The sequence below is a fragment of the Hypanus sabinus genome, chromosome 1 (assembly GCF_030144855.1).
Source record: "Hypanus sabinus isolate sHypSab1 chromosome 1, sHypSab1.hap1, whole genome shotgun sequence".
NCBI lineage: Eukaryota > Metazoa > Chordata > Chondrichthyes > Myliobatiformes > Dasyatidae > Hypanus > Hypanus sabinus.
The window spans coordinates 178,773,875-178,794,747 of record NC_082706.1 but is presented as its reverse complement, the minus strand read 5'-3'; the positions used below and the strand labels follow the sequence as shown (position 1 = coordinate 178,794,747).

Genomic DNA, 20,873 nt, shown 5'->3' with positions numbered 1-20,873 from the left:
TAATCCAGAGATTATTACCTTTGTGGTCCTACTTTTTAGTTTATCTCCTAACTCCTTGAATTCACCTTGTAGGACCTCATCCCGTTTTTTACCTCTGTAGATTTCTGTGTTCTATGCTCGATGTCGGAGGAGAATGGTCAGACTGGTTCAAGCTGACAAGAAGGTGGCTAACTCAAATAACCATACAATACAACAGTGGTGTCTTTGAACCTTTATGTGGATTGGCTACACTGCGACTGAAGACCATGAACAAACAATCAGTGGCCACTTTATTAGGTACAGGAGGACTGCTTCGTCAAGCACTACCACTCCACCTGTAACAAGCAAGGTTTACTGGCAGCCAACCGTTCTAATTCCTATTCCCATTTCCATTCCGATATGTCAGTCCATGGCCCGCTCTTCTGTCATGATGAAGCCACTCTCAGGTTGGAGGAGCAACACTTGATATTCCAACTATGTAGTCTCCAACCTGATGGCATGAACATCGATTTCTCCAATTCTAATGCCCCCCCTTCCCTCTTCTTATTCCCCACTCTGGCCTGTTTCCTCTTCTCTTAACCTGCCCACCTACTTATCACATCCCCCGGGGTCCCGCAACTCCTTTCCTTTCTCCCATGATCCACTCTCCTTCTCTTAACAAATTCTTTCTTCTCTGGCCCTTGACCTTTTCCACCTATCACCTCCCAGATTCTTACTTCATCTGCTCCCCATCCAATTGGCTTCACCTTTCACCTTCTAGCTTGTCCTCCTTCCCTCTCTCCCCCTCCTTCATTTTCTGGCATTTTTCCCATTCTTTACCAGTGCTGATGAAGGGTCTCAGCCCAAAGCATCAACTGTTTGTTCATTTCGATAGATGCTGCCTGACCTTCAGAGTTCCTCCAGTATTTTGTGTGTTGCTCTGCTTCCCTTCCTACATCTGCTGAGTATTTCTAGTGTACAATGCCCTATGTATGGTACTCAAAATGGCTTCTTTGGTTTGTTACGACCAGGAATGCTTCTTTGTTGGATAAGTGTTTCTCTCGCCGTTGTTTCGCTTTAGAATGGCTGATATGGTAATTGTATTCATTTGTTAATCAATGGGGAATGTTATTGTGTCTTGTGATGCTGGGAACTTGGGGGAGGGGTTTTCGCGGGTTTTTTGGTGTGAGGGGGAGGCCGAGGAAGGTGGACTTGTGCTGGACCGGGGTGGTCCCAGGTGCGACGGCGTGGCGGTCGGATGGGTCGATTGGTTCGTTGATTGAGCTCCAACAACTGCACTAAACAGACTGAACTTTGATAAGTTGGCGCCTTTTTTTTCCTTTTATATATAGTATTGCCTACTACTCTTTTAATTTTAGTAAACTCTTTAAAGTGTATTTCATAACGGTATTTGTTGTGGGTTTGATACTGTGGGCGGGCGTGAGGCATAAACTTGATTCTCACAGCACCTGCGTGTACGAGAGGTGGGATTGGTGTGTGGCTGGATCTCCTTTTCCCCTCGACATATACTTTTGGGTGTAACACTAGCATTTTCCGTTTGTAATTTAAATTTCAAGCATTACATAGTGTTTCTTTTGTTTAGTTTCATGTCCTGATTCATGTAGATGGTTAGTCAGTAAGTGTCAGGGTGTTACGGATTTAACAGTGCCTGGGAAATGGAGCTGTTAGTAGTATATAGAATTTGAAGCAGCATTTACTGCCGTTAATCCCTGAGCGTGATCACTTAATGTGTCCAGGTCCTTGCAGCTGGACTCTTCACACTGAGCTGCCTTGATTTCTTTTCTTCCTTCCTCCACATATATGTAAGAGTCATTTGTGGTACAGGATTTATTCCTATTTTACAGTAGTGTAGGCTGCCTATAACTCATGAAACTGTTCTAATGCTGATGTCCATACAAGGAACAGCATGTTTTACCCTAACTAGACCCTACGGTCATTGTAATAAGTAGTCAGTATGGGTGAGCGTCACTTATCTGAAATCCCAAAATCCGAAAACTTCCAAAATCAGAATTTCTTTTCAGCGCTGACATGACGTCACAAATGGAAAATTCCACAAGATGCTGGGAAGGTTCCCAGGCAATGTGCAGTCTTTGCACACCACAGATGGTTTTGAGAAGTGACTTCACAAATGTAATGAAAAGAAGTTAACGAAAAGTGGCAAACACTGTATAAAGTGAAAATTTACAATCTTGACTCTGCATTGAAAAAGTGGATTTGTCAGCATCAGACTGAACCTATACTGCTTAACAGATCATGAAACAAGATCTATCAAGAGAAACTGAAAATTGAAGGTAATCATGAATACTCAGCAGGCTTGTTGCAGAAATAAAAGAAAAGGCACAGCAGTGAAGTTTGAAGCAGCAGAGAAATTCATTGATGAGATTGCCAAGATCATCGCTGACAGAAACCTAACATGCTGAATGACTAGGTCAGTACATACGTATGATGAGCAAGTGTAAGGCAAAGACTGATTACTGGCGGAACATAAATTCACCGGAATGATGGCAATCCCAAACATCCACTAACTGGCCACCTGGTTGGCCAAAGTAGTGTATTTTACCTTTCTGATAGAGCAGTCCGCACATCATAGTTTTATGCACAAAATTATTTAAAATACTATATAAATTTATAATTCAGGGTATATGTATAAGCTGTATATGTAAAGTATTGATTTTGTGTTTAGACTTAGGTCCCATCCTTAAGGTATCTCGTTATATAGAGGCAAATATTCCAAAATCCAAAACGCTTCTTGCCCCAGGCATTTTAGATAAGGGATACACAACCTGTATTAAGTTGATAGGCTGGCTAGTTTACATCGAATAAACAGAAGTTTATCACACAACATGATCTCCATGTATTTTTATAGAGTTAAAAGAACTTAGATTTCTCGGCTATTTAGCATTTGCCTGCCATGATTTCCATCAAGGCTAGTCTTATGTTTGCCTGGATGCATTCTCCAAAGCTGAATGTTTCATTTTAATCTTTTTTTAAAACTTCTAATAACCAAATCCGCATAAACAACTGTGTCGTAGGATATGATATTGTGGTGTCCAACTCAGTGGAATATTCAAAGCCACATCCATTGTCAAATTAAAGCTGATCTTTCATTTTTGAATATTTTTCATTAATGTTCAGTTACCAGCAAAATAAATTTAATTTAGTGGCATTGATATTATTAGCCATGTATTATATTAAATATAAATATAATATTTATATTTGGTGGCATTTTGAATCCATCACATTGATAAAAATAAATAAAATCCTTAAACATTGGTTAAATTCAAGCAATATAACCAATAATTACCTGTTCCATCATCAACATTTTCCACTTCCATGATCTCTGTATTTATCCTGCCACGAAAAAGGTACCGATGTCCATCAGGCACTTTTTTTGGGTGCGAAGTATTCTTTAAGCGTCTGAAAGTTTAATTACAGCATACTTTATTCAAAGCATCACAGATCTTGGATACTTCCCTTACAGAGTTCATTGAATCATGTCTTAAATAGAGTTTTACAAAAGTCTTAATTTAATCCTAAATAGCAAAAGCATAAAGTATTCAATATAAGAATTCCATGAGCAATAGGAGTAGTATTTAAATAATCTGATATTTTTGGAGATGATGTTATTAATGTAAGATGGATATTACAAATAATGCTTACAGAGTTCAAGAATAAACAAATAAAAACCTGAATTAAAAAGCAAAATATGTGGCAACACTCATCAAGTACAACAAAGAAACATATTTATGTTTTAGGTTGATGAAATCCCATCAGTTCTGATAAATCATTAAATCTTTCCACAGATACTGCCTGACCTGCTGAATGACTCAGAATTGTCTGTTTTTAATTTCTTGTATACAGCCTTCTAGTGGGATTCAATATGAATCCAGTCTCGTGAATTGGTGGTCAACATTTTACTTATTGTTATCTGAATGAAGTTGATTTATTCAAGTGTGTCGTCAAGAATATGCAATGATTTTTTTCAATTTTTTACAGTTGTTATGTAATGTCATTTGCACACTGAATGGCTTATATGAGAAAGGAAGGTCACCTGCTGGGATAGTTATGCTTTCTGGGGTTTAATGATAGCAAGATTTAGATCAGCACTCCATACCCAGCAGATGCCCAACCCTATTTGACAGCAGCAAACAAATAATATAAAGCGCAAACATGAGGAAATCTGCAGATGCTGGAAATTAAAACAACACACACAAAATGCTGGTAGAACACAGCAGGCTAGGCAGCACCTATAGGGAGAAGTGCTGTCGACGTTTCGGGCCAAGACCCTTCGTCAGGACTAACTGAAAGGAAAGATAGTAAGAGATTTGAAAGTAGTGGGGGGAGGGGGAAATGCGAAATGATAGGAGAAGACCGGAGGGGCTGGGATGAAGCTAAGAGCTGGAAAGGTGATTGGCGAAAGTGATACAGAGCTGGAGAAGGGAAAGGATCATGGGACGGGAGGCCTCAGGAGAAAGAAAGGAGCGGGGGGGGTAAGCACCAGAGGGAGATGGAGAACAGGCAAACAACTAAATATGTCAGGGATGGGGTAAGAAAGGGAGGAGGGGCATTAACGGAAGTTAGAGAAGTCAACGTTCATGCCATCAGGTTGGAGGCTACCCAGCCGGTATATAAGGTGCTGTTCCTCCAACATGAGCTTGGATTCATTTTGACAATAGAGGAGGCCATGGATAGACATATCAGAATGGGAATGGGACGTGGAATTAAAATGTGTGACTACTGGGAGATTCTGCTTTTTCTGGATGACTGATCGTAGGTGTTCCGCGAAACGGTCTCCCAATCTGCGTTGGGTCTCGCCAATATATAAAAGGCCACACTGGGAGCACCGGACGCAGTATACCACACCAGCCGACTCACAGGTGAAGTGTCGCCTCACCTGGAAGGACTGTCTGGGGCCTTGAATGGTGGTGAGGGAGGAAGTGTAAGGGCAGGTGTAGCACTTGTTCCATTTACAAGGATAAGTACCAGGAGGGAGATTGGTGGGAAGGGATGGGGACGAGTGGACCAGGGAGTCGCGTAGGGATTGAACCCTGCGGAAAGCAGAAAGGGGGAGGGGAGGGAAAAATGTGTTTGGTAGTGGGATCCCGTTGGAGGTGGCAGAAGTTACGGAGAATTATATATTGGACCTGGAGGCTGGTGGGGTGGTAGGTAAGGACAAGGGAACCCTATCCCGAGTGGGGTGGCGGGTGGATGGGGTGAGGGCAGATGTGCGGGAAATGGGAGAGATGCATTTGAGAGCAGAGTTGATGGTGGATGAAGGGAAGCCTCTTTGTTTAAAAAAGGAAGACATCTCCTTTATCCTGAAAAGAAAAGCCTCATCCTGAGAGCAGATGTGGCGGAGACGGAGGAATTGTGAGAAGGGGATAGACTTTTTGCAAGAAACAGGGTGGGAAGAGTAGTCCAGGTAGCGGTGAGAGTCTGTAGGCTTATAGTAGATATCAGTAGATAGGCCATCTCCAGAGATGGAGACAGAAAGATCAAGAAAGGGGAGGGAGGTGTCGGAAATGGACCAGGTAAATTTGAGGGCAGGGTGAATGTTGGAGGCAAAGTTAATGAAGTCGACGAGCTCAGCATGCGTGCAAGAGGCAGCACCAATGCAGTCGTCAATGTAGCAAAGGAAAAGAGGAGGATGGATACTGGTATAGCCTTGGAACATGGACTGTTCCACAAAGCAGGCATAACAAAAAGGCAGGCATAACTGGGACCCATACGGGTGCCCATGGCTACACCCTTGGTTTGGAGGAAGTGAGAGCAGCCAAAGGAGAAATTATTGAGAGTAAGAACTAATTCCGCTAGACAGAGGAGAGTGGTGGTCGAGGGGAATTGGTTACGTCTGGAATCCAAAAAAAACCGAAGAGCTTCGAGACCATCTTGGTGGGGGATGGAGGTATATAGGGGCTGGACGTCCATGGTGAAAATAAGATGGAGGTGGTCAGGGAACTTAAAATCATTGAAAAAATTCAAAGCATGGGAAGTGTCATGAAGATAGGTGGGAAGAAATTGAACAAGGGGGATAAGACAGTGTCAAGGTATGCAGAAATGAGTTCAGTGGGGCAGGAGCAAGCTGAGACAATGGGTATACCTGTACAGGCAGGTTTGTGTATCTTGGGTAGGAGGTAGAAATGGGAAGTGCGGGGTGTGGGAACTATGAGGTTTGTGGCAGTGGATGGGAGATCCCCAGAGGTAATAAGGTTGGTGATGGTATTGGAGACCATGGCCTGGTGCTCCTTAGTGGGATCATGATCAAGAGGTAAATAAGAGGTGTTATCAGAGAGTTGTCGCTGTGCCTCAGCCAGGTAGAGGTCAGTATGCCAGTCAACAACAGCTCCCCCCTTATCAGCAGGTTTTATAGTGAGGTTGGGATTGGTGTGGAGGGAGCGGAGAGCAGAGCGTTCGGAAGGAGTGAGGTTGGAATTGGAACAGGGTGAGGTGAAGTCAAGACGGTTGATGTCCCGCCGGCAATTGGCAATAAAGAGATCCAGAGCAGGCAGAAGACCAGAGCGGGGTGTCCATGAAGAGGAGGAGAGTTGAAGCCGGGAGAAGGGGTCATTGGTGGGGGTAGGAGAGTCCTTGTCAAAGAAGTAAGCTCGGAGACGGAGCTGGCGGAAGAAGAGTTCAGCGTCATGGCGTACACAGAGCTCACTGAGGTGTGGGCGAAGGGGGACCAAGGTGAGGCCCTTAATGAGGACAGAGCGCTCTGCCTCAGAGAGTTGAAGGTCGGAGGGAATGGTAAAGCCCCGGCACGAATGAGAGATGGGATCAGAGGGGGGAGGGAGGCTGGTAATGTCAGTGGAGAGGGAAGGGTTGGGGTGAGAGGAAGATGGAGCCTCTGAGGGCCTAGGAGCTGATGATGGAATCTAAGGGAGAGGGGGTGGCAGAGTGGTGGTGGGGGAAGGGGAGACGGGAGTCACAATCACAGCATGTGAAGACCCGGCCTGGAGATCAAGGCTGGAGTTGCAGTCGGTGGTTGCGCAATCGCTTTGAATCTGTCCATGGTCGTTGGAACCCGCGGTGATGGCACTGGAATCCGGAGTTTCAAAAAACCCCTGTGTCTCTGGGGCAGCCAAGATCGACGGCCGAGGCCAATCCACACTCCGGACTTCTCACCCCATCTTCAGCTCTGGATCTCTTTATTGCCAATTGTTGACGTGACATCAACCATCTTGACTTCACCTCACCCTGTTCCAATTCCAACCTCATTCCTTCCGAACGCTCTGCTCTCTGCTCCCTCCACACCAATCCCAACCTCACTATAAAACCTCCTGATGGGGGGGGGGGGAGCTATTGTTGTCTGGCATGCTGACCTCTACCTGGCCGAGGCAAAGCGACAACTCTCTGATAACACCTCTTATTTACCCCTGTCTCCATCTCTGGAGACGGCCTATCTACTGATATCTACTATAAACCTACACAGACTCTCACAGCTACCTAAACTATTCCTCTTCCCACCCTGTCTCTTGCAAAAAGTCTATCCCCTTCTCACAATTCCTCCATCTCCGCCGCATCTGCTCTCAGGATGAGGATTTTCTTTCCAGGACGAAGGAGATCTCTTCCTTTTTTAACAAAGAAGCTTCCCTTCGTCCACCATCAACTCTGCTCTCAAATGCATCTCTCCCATTTCCCGCACATCTGCCCTCACCCCATCCACCCACCACCCCACTTGGGATAGGGTTCCCGTTGTCCTTACCTACCACCCCACCAGCCTCCAGGTCCAACATATAATTCTCCGTAACTTCCGCCACCTCCAACGGGATCCCACTACCAAACACATTTTTCCCTCCCCTCCCCCTTTCTGCTTTCCGCAGGGATCAATCCCTATGCGACTCCCTGGTCCACTCGTCCCCATCCCTTCCCACCAATCTCCCTCCTGGCACTTATCCTTGTAAATGGAACAAGTGCTACACCTGCCCTTACACTTCCTCCCTCACCACCATTCAGGGCCCCAGACAGTCCTTCCAGGTGAGGCGACACTTCACCTGTGAGTCGGCTGGTGTGGTATACTGCGTCCGGTGCTCCCAGTGTGGCCTTTTATATATTGGCGAGACCCAACGCAGATTGGGAGACCGTTTCGCGGAACACCTACGATCAGTCATCCAGAAAAAGCAGAATCTCCCAGTAGCCACACATTTTAATTCCATGTCCCATTCCCATTCTGATATGTCTATCCATGGCCTCCTCTATTGTCAAAATGAATCCAAGCTCATGTTGGAGGAACAGCACCTTATATACCGGCTGGGTAGCCTCCAACCTGATGGCATGAACGTTGACTTCTCTAACTTCCGTTAATGCCCCTCCTCCCTTTCTTACCCTATCCCTGACATATTTAGTTGTTTGCCTGTTCTCCATCTCCCTCTGGTGCTTACCCCCCCCCCCCCCCCGCTCCTTTCTTTCTCCTGAGGCCTCCCGTCCCATGATCCTTTCCCTTCTCCAGCTCTGTATCACTTTCGCCAATCACCTTTCCAGCTCTTAGCTTCATCCCAGCCCCTCCGGTCTTCTCCTATCATTTCGCATTTCCCCCTCCCCCCACTACTTTCAAATCTCTTACTATCTTTCCTTTCGGTTAGTCCTGACGAAGGGTCTCGGGCCAAAATGTCGACATCGCTTCTCCCTATAGATGCTGCCTAGCCTGCTGTGTTCTACCAGCATTTTGTGTGTGTTGTTGAAATAATATATAGGAAAGCTTTGTGGCTTCTTTTCTCATTTCCCCATGCAATTTCACAATGGTTAGAAGAATATCAACAATGCAACTGGACCCTGACAAAATTACCTCTAATGCTTGAAGTGTAACTAATGCAGTTGTAATGAAGGATAATTCTTTTTATCAGATTTGAATATAAGAGGGAAGTAAGTAATCAACTGTTTTTGCTTAATTTCTCCCCTTATTGCTTTGACCACTCTGATTCCTCTACTGCTGAGAAAGTAGGGAAGGAACTGGCAGGAAGATGGATAAGTCATTGATGAGGAGAGCTGACACTGATCAGTTTTAAGTAAATATTACTTTCAAAAACTTATACTGACATACAAGTTTCTGCTTCTCTAGTTGAGTACAAATGGTTATGCTAAATAAAACTGTAAGTGTTTTACTTCACATACAATTCAATTGTGCATGATGAAAAGATAGATTCAAAATGAAGACAGCCTAAATAAATCTTCAAAGACCAAGAAATGAGACTGCAGGTGATGCAATTTGGACTCTGGTTTCTGGTAACTCTCATCTCCAGTGTTCTTTTCCAACAAACATTCACCTAGTTTTCTTCTCCCTTTGTTCACCTCTACCATCCCCTCATCTAGTTCCATCTGCCATCTTCCTCTCCCCATCTGCTTTCGCTTACCACCCAACAGTCTTTGTGCTGCCCCTCCCTCGTACCCTTCTATAGTGGCAATCTTTCCTCTTCCTTCTCAGTCCAGGTACTAGGTCTTGATGCAAAACATGGACTCTCACCTTTTCACTCACAGATGCTGCTTGACACATTGAGTTCTAAAGCTTCTTGTTGGTTTAAATCTCACCTGCACTAGCTTAACAAAAATTAAAAGTCTAGAAACAACCATGCACTCATAAACCAAATAAAATTTAATGAGGGAAATGAACTAAAAATGACCAGCAAATAACCACCAAGGTGGGATTCAGTGGTATTAAAAAAAATTTTTTTAAAGCCTCAACATAGAAGTTATGCAGTTCCCTAAGCATAAGGCGCAAGTAATTTTACATCTCAGTTCTGATTTTGATTGTGATCAACTGTCATCCATCTGAAGGCAGTAATGGAATACTCCTGACATCAACATCAATAACAGTAGCTGGCACAGTTCACAATCTCCAAGATGATAATGTAAAAGAGTTGGGAAGAATTTACTTGAAGATATCCAAGATGAGAGGGAACTAAGAGAGAAACTTTGCACGAAAAGGTCCTACGATTCCTTGTGAGGAGTTCAGGAGCGCTCTTATTGTCTCTCAGTCCACACAAAAACTTTAAACTTTTCTTAGCCATTCTTTTGTTGGGCATTTAATCACATCCCCTAGCTTCAACTGGCCACATGAAGCTTGAAAGTATGTCACAATTTTGGTTGTTTCATAATTCCTCTGCAGCATTTATTCCACTTGCATCTTTACAGGGAAGCTAGAAAACAGCCACAAAATTCTCTATGAAATAATGTCCTATCCTGATCTGAATGCTTAACAGACCAATTGTATCCCTGTGAACTAAACTAGCATTTTGAGTTAAGAGCAAAGTGAAAAGTTTATTGTTTATTTGTCAGCATATTTTCAAATGAGTTAAAATGGTGCAATTTTTAAGTCTGGCATTCAGAATTAGATACAAGTCTGAATTCTATCAGAGCAACTGGTGTATTTAAATTCAAGCAAATAAACAAAATATGGGTTTTTTTTAAGTTTGCCTTAGTAATGGGAATCAGGAACATACTGGATTGTGGAAGACTATTAAATGCCTGCTCAGTTTAGAACAATTAGGGATGATCAATAAATGTTACTATTGCCAGCAATAAATACAAAAAAAAATCCTTTTCACTCTGACTCCTATTTCTGAATAGTGTTTGCTTAATGAGAAGTTTTTAAAACTCAAAATAATCAGAGAACAGGAAATATCAAATTAAACCGACCAAACTTGGATCTTTTGGACTTCAAACAAATGTATGGCAGATGCAATAAATTACCAGCTGCTCTTATGAAATGACCAGCTGTTCTTCTAAAATTACCAGAGCAGTTTGAGATACTTGATGTGATTGAACATTGCTGCAAAGAATATTGAAAAGCACCAGCAGGTGGATGAAATTATAGCAAGTTTATAAAATGCAAAATACTATTTGATTATTCTGTCCTCAGTTGGCGTTTATATGTGAATGGAAGTGTTAGTCTAAATTTTAACTTAACTACAGATTGGGACACTAGAGGGCATGAAGCACATGTGAAACATTGAAATTATTGCTAAACATCTGTCAAGTTCAGTTTTAATCCAAGCATTTCATTAAAATAAAGTCAGTCGCCACTTTAGTAAGTACACGTGCTCAGTAATGCAAATATCTAATCAGCTAATCATGTAGCAGTAACTCAATGCATAAAAACATGGAAGCATGGTCAAGAGATTCAGTCATTGTTCAGAGCATACATCAAAATGGGGAAGAAATGTGATTTAAGTGACTTTGACCGTAGAATGATTGTTGATGCCAGGCAGGGAGGTTTGAGTTTCTCAGAAACTGCTGACCTCCTGGGATTTTCACACACAACAGTCTCTAGAATTTACAGAAAACGGAACAATAAAAAAACAATTGAGTGGCAGTTCTGTGGGCAAAAATGCTTTATTAATGAGAGAGATCAGAGGAGAATGACCAAACTGGTTTGAACTGACAGGAAGGTGACAGTAAATCAAATAATCACGAGTTACAACAGTGGTGTGCAGAAGGACATCTCTGAATGGAGAGAACTTTGAACCTTGAAGTGGGTGGGCTACAGCTTCAAAAAATCACATCATGTTCCAATCCTGTACCCAAAAAAGTGACCACTGAGTGTACATCTAGGCTTCTTGACCAAATAGGTCCCTGAACAATAATACAATATCCAGATAATCCGCTTTTAGGCAGCAGTTGAGAAATAAATATTTGCCAAGTGAACAGCGAAAAGTTCCTCACAGCTCTTCAGTCATATTGAAGAATCTTTTCAAACCACCTAAGAAGGTAGACATGGCCACCTTTATCAATCCTGACTCTGCTGCTCTCCCAGAGTAACGTGACACTTTGTGCATTCGTGTTAGAAGCTGGACACAAAGTCACAACTTTCTGACAGAGGCCAGCTGCCCATTGTGAATGGTGATAAAGAACAAAGTAAAGGAAAATCATAAAAACCACAATGGGGAACTGACAATTTCCTTGGAATTATTTGTTGTAATTGTAATATCTATTGACAGGTCCTCCCGACGTTAGGCAGGGTTACATTGCTGTGAGCTGTTCATAACTCAGACAGTTCACAAGTCAGAAATATGGCCACAAACCAAGTAATCAAGAGAAACAATGCATTCATCCCTGCAGATCCACTCCACCAGTCTCCTAAACTCACATTCAAATGTTTAGGCTGTACATAAGCTGAGATTTCATAATCCGGAGAGGACCATTTGAAATTAAGATAAAAATGACTGGAGCATCTGGGAATAATAAATTCAGCATTGTAATGCTCTGGCAGTAAAGCCTTTGAAATTAACTCATCTGATAGCCCGTGTATATGTTTAAATTCTTGTTTAATTATTTACATGTTTAGTATATTTAAACTCCAATGTGAGATTATGAGAACAGCCTTATATTTTTATATTCCAAATACATTAGATAAGAAAATAAATAGTTTCAACCTGTGGTACAAGATGAATAATACCATACATTAAATATATAACTAATGTATCTGTACAAATTAAGGAAATCCACTGCTCCAACCCTCCCACCAGTACCTTCACATGTGACCATTTCCTTCTCTTTAAATTTAACTGCAAACAAACATTGGCCAGGTACTCAACAACTTAGAAACATTGCCTCTGGTAACTTATATACGGATCAGCAAATCTTACAAAAAACAGCCACTCTTAAATTACGTTCACATATGGAGTAATGTTCACTTCAAAGCATTTCCTGGTAATAAACAGTGAAATAAAACACCTACCTATGCTTCTTTTTACAGTATACGAGCAAGTTATCAAAGAGGAAGAAAACTCGTTCCTGAATATTTCCAGCTGAAATTTTCAGTAAAGTTCCTTGCATCAGCATTTCAGTGCACGTATCTGTTATATTGGATCCCTAAAAAGGCACAAAATAAAATAAAATTGATTCTTTACAGTTCATAATGTCAAATAATAAATGTATTCAACAGTGCTTAAATTTTCAAATAAACTCCATTATTTACTAATTTATGTGTGCAGAATTTTTCTTGTCACTTTGCCAAGATAGTTGAAAAGCTATGGAAATCTAAGAATAACATTTGTACTGTTTTGTTATAGTTGCAGAGAACCTCACTGGTCATTTCCAAAATCACCAATTAACAACATACCATGCCAGATAAAACACATTGAAAAGGCATAAAATTAAAATTTAGAGTGCACATTTAATTTTCAATTCTACAGTACTGTGGAAAAGTTTCAGGTATATATATATATATATATATATATATATATATATATATATAACAACTATAGAGCCTAAAATCTTTGCTTAGTACTATAGCAATTTTTATGTATTGCACAAATTTCATGACATGTGAGTGATAATAAACCTCAATATAAGAGTAGGAAGGGGACAGGGAGCAGGGATTCATGGTTGGGAAATGGGGAAGGGAGAGGACAGGGAGTAGGAAGTATCAGAAATGCACACTGCATAAAGAGGATGTCCTCAAAATGCCTTTGAGGATGTGACTAAACACGTTGATGAAGGAAGAGTAGTAGATGTAATGTACATAGATTTCAACAAGGCATTTGATAAGGTACCCAATACAAGGCTTATTGAGAAAGTAAGGAGGCATGGGATCCAAGGGGACATTGCTATGTGGATCCAGAACTCGCTAGCCCACAGAAGGCAAAGATTGGTTGTAGATGGGTCATTTTCTGTTTGGAGGTCAGTCACCAGTGGAGTGCCTCTGGGATCTGCTTTGGGACCGTGATTTTTATAAATGGCCTGGATGAGGAACTGGAGGGATGGGTTAGTAAGACTGCTGATGACACAAAGATTGGAAGTGTTGTGGATAGTGTGGAGGGCTGTCAGAGGTTACGGAGGGAAATTGATAGGATGCAAAACTGGGCTGAGAAGCGGCAGATGGAGTTCAACCCAGATAAGTGTGAAAGGGTTCTTTTTAGTAGGTCAAATATGATGGCAGAATATAGTATTAATGGTAAGACTTTTGGCAGTGTGGAGGATCAAAGGGATCTTGGGGTCCGAGTCCATAGGACTCTCAAAGCAGCTGCGCAGGTTGACTCTGGTTAAGTAGGCGTACGGTGTATTGGTCTTCATCAATCGTGGAACTGAATTTAGGAGCTGAGAGGTAATGTTGCAGCTATCTAGGACCCTGGTCAGACCCCACTTGGAAGTACTGTGCTCGGTTCTGGTCGCCTCACTACAGGAAGGATGTGAAAGCCATAGAAAGGGTGCAGAGGAGATTTACAATAGACAATAGACAATAGGTGCAGAAGTAGACCATTCGGCCCCTCGAGTCTGCACCGCCATTCTGAGATCATGGCTGATCATTCACTATCAATACCCAGTCCCTGCCTTGTCCCCATATCCCTTGATTCCCCTATCCATCAGATATCTATCCAGCTCCTTCTTGAAAGCATCCAGAGAATTGGCCTCCACCGTCTTCCGAGGCAGTGCATTCCACACCTCCACAACTCTCTGGGAGAAGAAGCTCTTCCTCAACTCTGTTTTAAATAACTGACCTCTTATTCTCAATCCATGCCCTCTGGTACTGGACTCTCCCAACATCTGGAACATATTTCCTGCCTCAATCCTATCAAATCCTTTAATTATCTTAAACGTTTCAATCAGATCCCCTCTCAATCTCCTCAATTCCAGTGTGTACAAGCCCAATCTCTCCAATCTCTCTGCGTAAGACAGCCCTGCCATCCCAGGAATCAACCTAGTGAATCTACGCTGCACTTCCTCAATTGCCAGAATGTCCTTCCTTAAACCTGGAGACCAAAACTGTACAGAATATTCCAGGTGTGGTCTCACCAGGGCCCTGTACAAATGCAAAAGAACATCCTTGCTCTTGTATTCAATTCCCCTTGTAACAAAGGCCAACATTCCATTTGCCCTCTTCACTGCCTGTTGCACTTGCTCATTCACCTTCATTGACTGGTGAACTAGGACTCCTAGGTCTCTTTGCATTTCTCCCTTGCCTAACTCGACACCGTTCAGACAATACTCTGCCCTCTTGTTCCTGTTTCCAAAGTGGATAACTTCACATTTATTCACATTGTATGACATCTGCCAAGTATCTGCCCACTCACTCAGCCTATCCAAGTCTCCCTGTATTCTCCTAACGTCCTCTTCGCATGTCACACTGCCACCCAGTTTAGTATCGTCAGCAAACTTGCTGATATAGTTTTCAATGCCCTCATCTAAATCATTGACATAAATCGTAAAGAGCTGTGGTCCCAATACAGAGCCCTGTGGTACCCCACTAGTCACCTCCAGCCAGTCTGAGAAACACCCATTCACTGCTACCCTTTGCTTTCTAGGATGTTGCCTGGATTGGGGAGCATGCCTTATGAGAATGGGTTGAGTGAACTTGGCCTTTTCTCCTTGGAGCAACAGAGGATGAGAGGTGACCTGATAGAGGTGTTTAAGATGATGAGAGGCATTGATCGTGTAGATCAGGGGTGGGCAAACTTTTTGACTTGAGGGCCACAAAGGGTTCTAAAATTTGACAGGGGGCTGGACCAGGAGCAGATGGACGGAGTGTTTTGGTAATACACCTCATAAGAGAAAATAAAATATCATGGGATATGTAGAAAACATGTGCTTTAATTTCAATTGAAAATGAACAAATGCATTACAACAAAATATCTGTCTTTGAAGTCCCATGGTATTTAGCTATTTATTGAAATGACTTTTAAAACACTGAAAATTAAATGAAAAAAATACAGCTCTTTTTAATAGTAACAGTTATTATTTTAAAGCACTGAAAATTCTGTTATCCTTCAAGATATTATCATCATCACTCTCCTCCTGACTGACTTTATTTCAAAAACGGTAGGAGATGCAGGTCGACTTGTCCTGCCCCTTCTTATTCAATTGTCTCCTGTGCCAAAACTCAACAACGACCCGCACAATGACAGAACAGTGAGAGCGCGCCAGTATGCGGAGCATGTTATTTGATCTGGAGCGCATTTTTTATTTTGAGAACGTACATGCACCTGCGCACTACTCATGTCCATCACTTAACAGAAATGACATGTAACATGTAAGGCTTATTGAAAAAAATATTTTCAAATGCATTTTTTACATAACACAACGAAGAAACTTATTTTTAATTTCAGTGGGAACAGTGTTGTTGGTCTCCCTTTTTAGCCAGCGCATCAAATCCCCGCAGTGCTCGCAAATCCCCGCAGGCTATCTCCTTTAGTCGGAACGCTGGCTAATTGTGAGCCGGTTCGGATGTGCCAGGAAATGGGTCGCCACAAATGTATATTGAGTGCGTCATCTATTGGGAAAACGCCAGAATTGCGGGGAAAAAACGTTAACAAGGTTTATTAATATAATTTCATCAAGTTCTGCGGGCCGGATTAAAAAGCTTAACGGGCCGCATATGGCCCGCGGGCCGTAGTTTGCCCATGCCTGGTGTAGATAGTCAGAGGCTTTTTCCCAGGGCTGAAATGCTTGCCACAAGAGGACACAGGTTTAAGGTGCTGGGGAGTAGGTACGGAGGAGATGTCAAAAGTAAGTTTTTTTACTCAGAGAGCAGTGAGTGCATGGAATGAGCTGCCGGCAATGGTGATGGAGGCGGATACGATAGGGTCTTTTAAGAGACTTTTAGTTAGGTACATGGAGCTTAGTAAAACAGAGGGATATAGGTAAGCCTAGTAATTTCCAAGGTAGGGACATATTCGGCACAACTTTGTGGGCTGCAGGGCCTGTATTTTTTCTACTTTAATGATCTATAAACCAGTAATTTGGAATGAAATGAATCAGTCTGGTGTTTCAGGGCTGGGTTGTGTGCACCTGCCTGTGGCACTCCTTCTCTGCCACCTGTCCCACACCCTCACCATTCCCAACATCCTTTGCTCCCAGTAGATTTACAACCTCGCTCTCCACTCCACAGACAAATACAGTACTATGTCTTAGACACCCTAACTACATACATGTCCCCAAGACTATTGCAGAGAACTGTATTTTCTTCATCACAGTCAGAAATCAACTCTGACCCTTTAATTTAATTTAGATCAACATCTTATGAATAGCTTCTTCCCTTCTGCCATCAGATTTCCAAATGGTCCTCATGAACACAACCTCACTGTTCCTATTTTACATTAGTTATTTAATCTTTTATTGTAACTAATTGTATTTTAATACATTTTGTACTGTATTGCTGCCACAAAATAACAAATTCCATGACATACATCAGTGATAATAAACCTGAATTTGATTCTGAGCTATCAAAAGTCATTATCTTTTAACCAACGACTGACGAAGAGATTGAAAATAAAACATTTACATTCCTCTCATAAAATTTCTCCAAATTAAAGAATACCAAGGACCACATTACATTGCAAAAATTTCATATGAACTGTCAAAAGCTTTTGGAATTTTTAAAGGGCAGAAGCCCATCCTGACCCATTTGCTCTAACAATGCACACACTGGAGCAACTGAACAATATATTTCCCTGTTACAAACTATAGGAACTGGGAATGAATGGTATTCCAACATTGAAAAGGTTCTTTATTTGTTATTCAAAATGTGAAAACTTAGAGTATTGTGTTCAATTCTGGTCACCTCATTATAGGAAGGATGTGGAAGCTATGGAGAGGGTGCAGAGGAGATTTACCAGGATGTTGCCTGGTTTGGAGAACAAGTCATATGAAGCAAGGTTAGCAGAGCTGGGACTTTTCTCTTTGGAGCGTAGGAGAATGAGAGGGGACTTGATAGAGGTCTACAAGATTATGAGAGGGATAGATAGGGTGGATAGTCAGTACCTGTTTCCCAGGGCACCAATAGCAAACACCAGCGGGCATATGTACAAAATTAAGGGAGGGAAGTTTAGGGGAGACATCAGGGTAAGTTTTTTTTTTACACAGGTTGTGAGTGCCTGGAATGACTTGCCAGGGATGGTGGTGGAGGCTAAAACATTAGGGGTATTTAAGAGCCTCTTGGACAGGAACATGGATGAAAGAAAAATAGAAGATTATGGGGTAGTGTGAGTTTAGTACTTTTTTTTAAGGATTACATGGGTCGGTACAACATGGAGGGCTGAAGGGCCTTACTGCGCTGTAATGTTCTATGGTTCTATGCATTTGCTGGAAATAAAAGCAAAAACATATATTGGTGTACACAGCTAGCAGGGCAGCATCTGTGAGTAGGGATACAGATTTCGCACCTCATGCCGCAATTTTTCTTCAGTACTAGTTTGTGCCGTTCTGATGAAAGATCAACAAACTGATATGTTAATTCCATTTCTCTCTCCACAGATGCTCCAAGAGATCTGATTATCTCCAACATTTTCTCTTTAAACTTTTTTACTTGAATTCCACAATCTCTTCTTATTATGGTGATGTTGTCTGTCTTTGGTGCTCAATTATCTTCCTCAATGCTGACTTTCATTTCTCTGTTTCATTCTAGGTTACCTTTCTGTCGCTTATCTGAGAACAGGCCTAACATACTAAGAAAATTAGTTTTTATATCATACCACTTTTAGAGACCACACCTGAAGGGAAACAGACCAAACAGTATTTATTAAAGTAAGAGTGTGTATGGAGACAGAGCAGACAAACCCTACTTCAGACAAGACGAGTTTAAGAGGATAACGCACACACAAGATTGAGTTGGACCTCAGCCAGAAGGCACTTGGAGTTTCTCCAAAGAAATGAATGATTATAAATTGAAATTTCCAGCATGATCTCCTCTTTCTTAGTTTGTAATATCCAAAGATTGGAATCACAAAGTGCACATGATAGTTCTTTGCAGTACAAGTTCCCACCAAGATCCATATTTGTAAAATAATAGCTAGTGTGACACAAATGCACTGTAGACATATCACCCATCACCCTCTGCTCCTGGACTTGCATGGTCCTCTGAAATCAGTGACCTGGGGGTAGGCAGGGGAAGGGGGTGGCAATGGCTCTTTTGAATCCCACATGTGTGTCCTCCAGTCCAGGACTTGACAACCTGAGAATCGCTGGTCTCCTCAGCACCTGCCAACCCAACCTCCAGGATCACTGATTTTTGACCACACAGTACTTTCATTAACAGCCCAAAGGTTGAGCCAGGAGATTGGAGGCCCACTGTGTCCAAGTCTGAGAGTCCGGGGCTAAGGACTGAAGGCTCAGAGGTGGCCAGTCCTGGGGATGAAAGTGTGTCGATGCATGCATGAGGGGTTGGGAAAGAGACTTGTTATGCTGTTGTTGACTTGTTTTGCTCTGTTGTTGTTGTTGCTATGTTGTTCTGCTGAACATTGTAGACATGCAATGTTGGTGCTGGAATGTGTGGCAACACTTTGTTGTGGGCTGCCCCCAGTACGTCATTCAGTGTGGTGGTTGTTCATGTAAATGATGCATTTCACTGCATGTTTTAATATACATGTGATAAATAAATGAATCTGACTCTGAATCGACAACAACATTTAGTTCAGAGCTCTAGCTAACAACCTTACATTCAGCAGCAGAAACCAACAATTCCCCAATGTACAGAGCAAACCTATTGAAATAAAACATAAGAAAGATTGGTTTGCAGATGCAGCAGGCCATCAAGAAAGCAAATGGAATGTTGTCCTTCATTACTAAAGCAATTGAATTTAAGAGCAGCGAGGTTATGCAACAACTGTACGGGGTACTGGTGAGGCCGCACCTGGAGTATTGTGTGCAGTTCTGAACTCCTTACTTGAGGAAGGATATACCGGCTTTGGAGTCGGTGCAGAGGAGGTTCACCAGGTTGATTCCAGAGATGAGGGGTTAGAATATGAGGAGAGATTGAGTCGCCAGGGACTGTACTCGCTGGAATTCACAAGAATGAGAGATCTTACAGATGTTACGAATGTGCCACAACTCTGAGGGGCCGAAGGGTACAAAGTAGCCCCCTCCTTTTTGAGAATCGCAAGATCACTATTAATGCGGGTCTGGGACCCAGGAAATGAGAGAGAATCCTCAAGGTTTTGAAATGTGTCCTGGCCTCAGCAAGACAAAGCCATGGATAACGGCCATTGTCACTTGGAGTTGGAATTGTGTATTGAGAACGAACATACTATTCATTTGTAAAGGGGGTTTCTTCTTCTTTCTTTGTTACTGTGTATGTAATCAAAATGGCTTCTTTGTTTTGTTAAAAGCAGGAATGCTTCTTTGTTGCAAGAGAGTGCTGGAAGCTTGTTTGGGTTAAAATTTACTGATAACAAGAATTGTATTCCTTTGTGAACCAATTGGGATTAATGTTGTTCTTTCTTCTGAGCCTGTAAGCTATTGTTGGCGGGCTGTTGGGGAGATCGGTGCGAGGGTTAGAGAGAGAGAGGACGTGATGCTGTAAACTGGGCGAGGAACGGAACCCTGAGGCCAGGAGGTACCCCAAGGAGAGGAGATGAAGATAGATGTGCTTGGTTGACCACTTTGGGTGGTCCTGAGCTGCGAGTCGAGGAGTTCAGAGGGGACCGAATGGTGGCCAGAAGACTTCAGTAATTGAGCTCCAACGGTTGTGCACGAAGTGGTTTGGACTTTGATAAGTTTGGCATCTTTTTTTTCATATATACTGTATCATTATTAATCACTTAGTTGTAGTAACCTTTATAAATTGTACTCATTTAATCGCATATGGTGTACTGTCTGTTTTTGGGCGAGGCGGGGACATCACACAGCATCCACACCAGCTGATTACCCAGTTTGGTGGGGCCGAAGGTTGCTCCCCCTAGACGAGAACGAGCTGAGCGAGCCTGAGGTGACCCAAGGGGTTACACATTGAAGCCCTCAGAGTGGGCTGGTTGAGGGATTGCATCATCCCAACCTGATTAACATCTGAGACCCCGTGAGTAAGGATAAAAGAGGGTCTGGGGAACAACCCCTTTAGACGCACCAGGAGAAATGCTAGAAATCCCGTGACAGCGTTTAATAGCGACAGCTGGTGGGGTGTCTCGCGTGCGTCCTTTCCCTTTGCCTGGGATTGGCGGCCTCACCACGGAAGAACGACTTGAGCTAAA

The 20,873-nt window shown here is 42.6% G+C and overlaps 1 protein-coding gene across 1 annotated transcript in view; it reads right to left on the bottom strand.

Moving 5' to 3' along the window:
• prex2 (phosphatidylinositol-3,4,5-trisphosphate-dependent Rac exchange factor 2) overlaps window positions 1–20,873 on the bottom strand; it is a 410,668-nt gene that overhangs the window by 265,326 nt on the left and 124,469 nt on the right. Inside the window, exons 7-8 of the mRNA XM_059982440.1 lie at window positions 12,653–12,786; window positions 3,284–3,396 (exon numbers count right to left, since the gene is read on the bottom strand). Of these exons, the coding sequence (XP_059838423.1) occupies window positions 3,284–3,396; window positions 12,653–12,786 (247 nt within the window). The remainder of the gene's footprint in view (window positions 1–3,283; window positions 3,397–12,652; window positions 12,787–20,873) is intronic.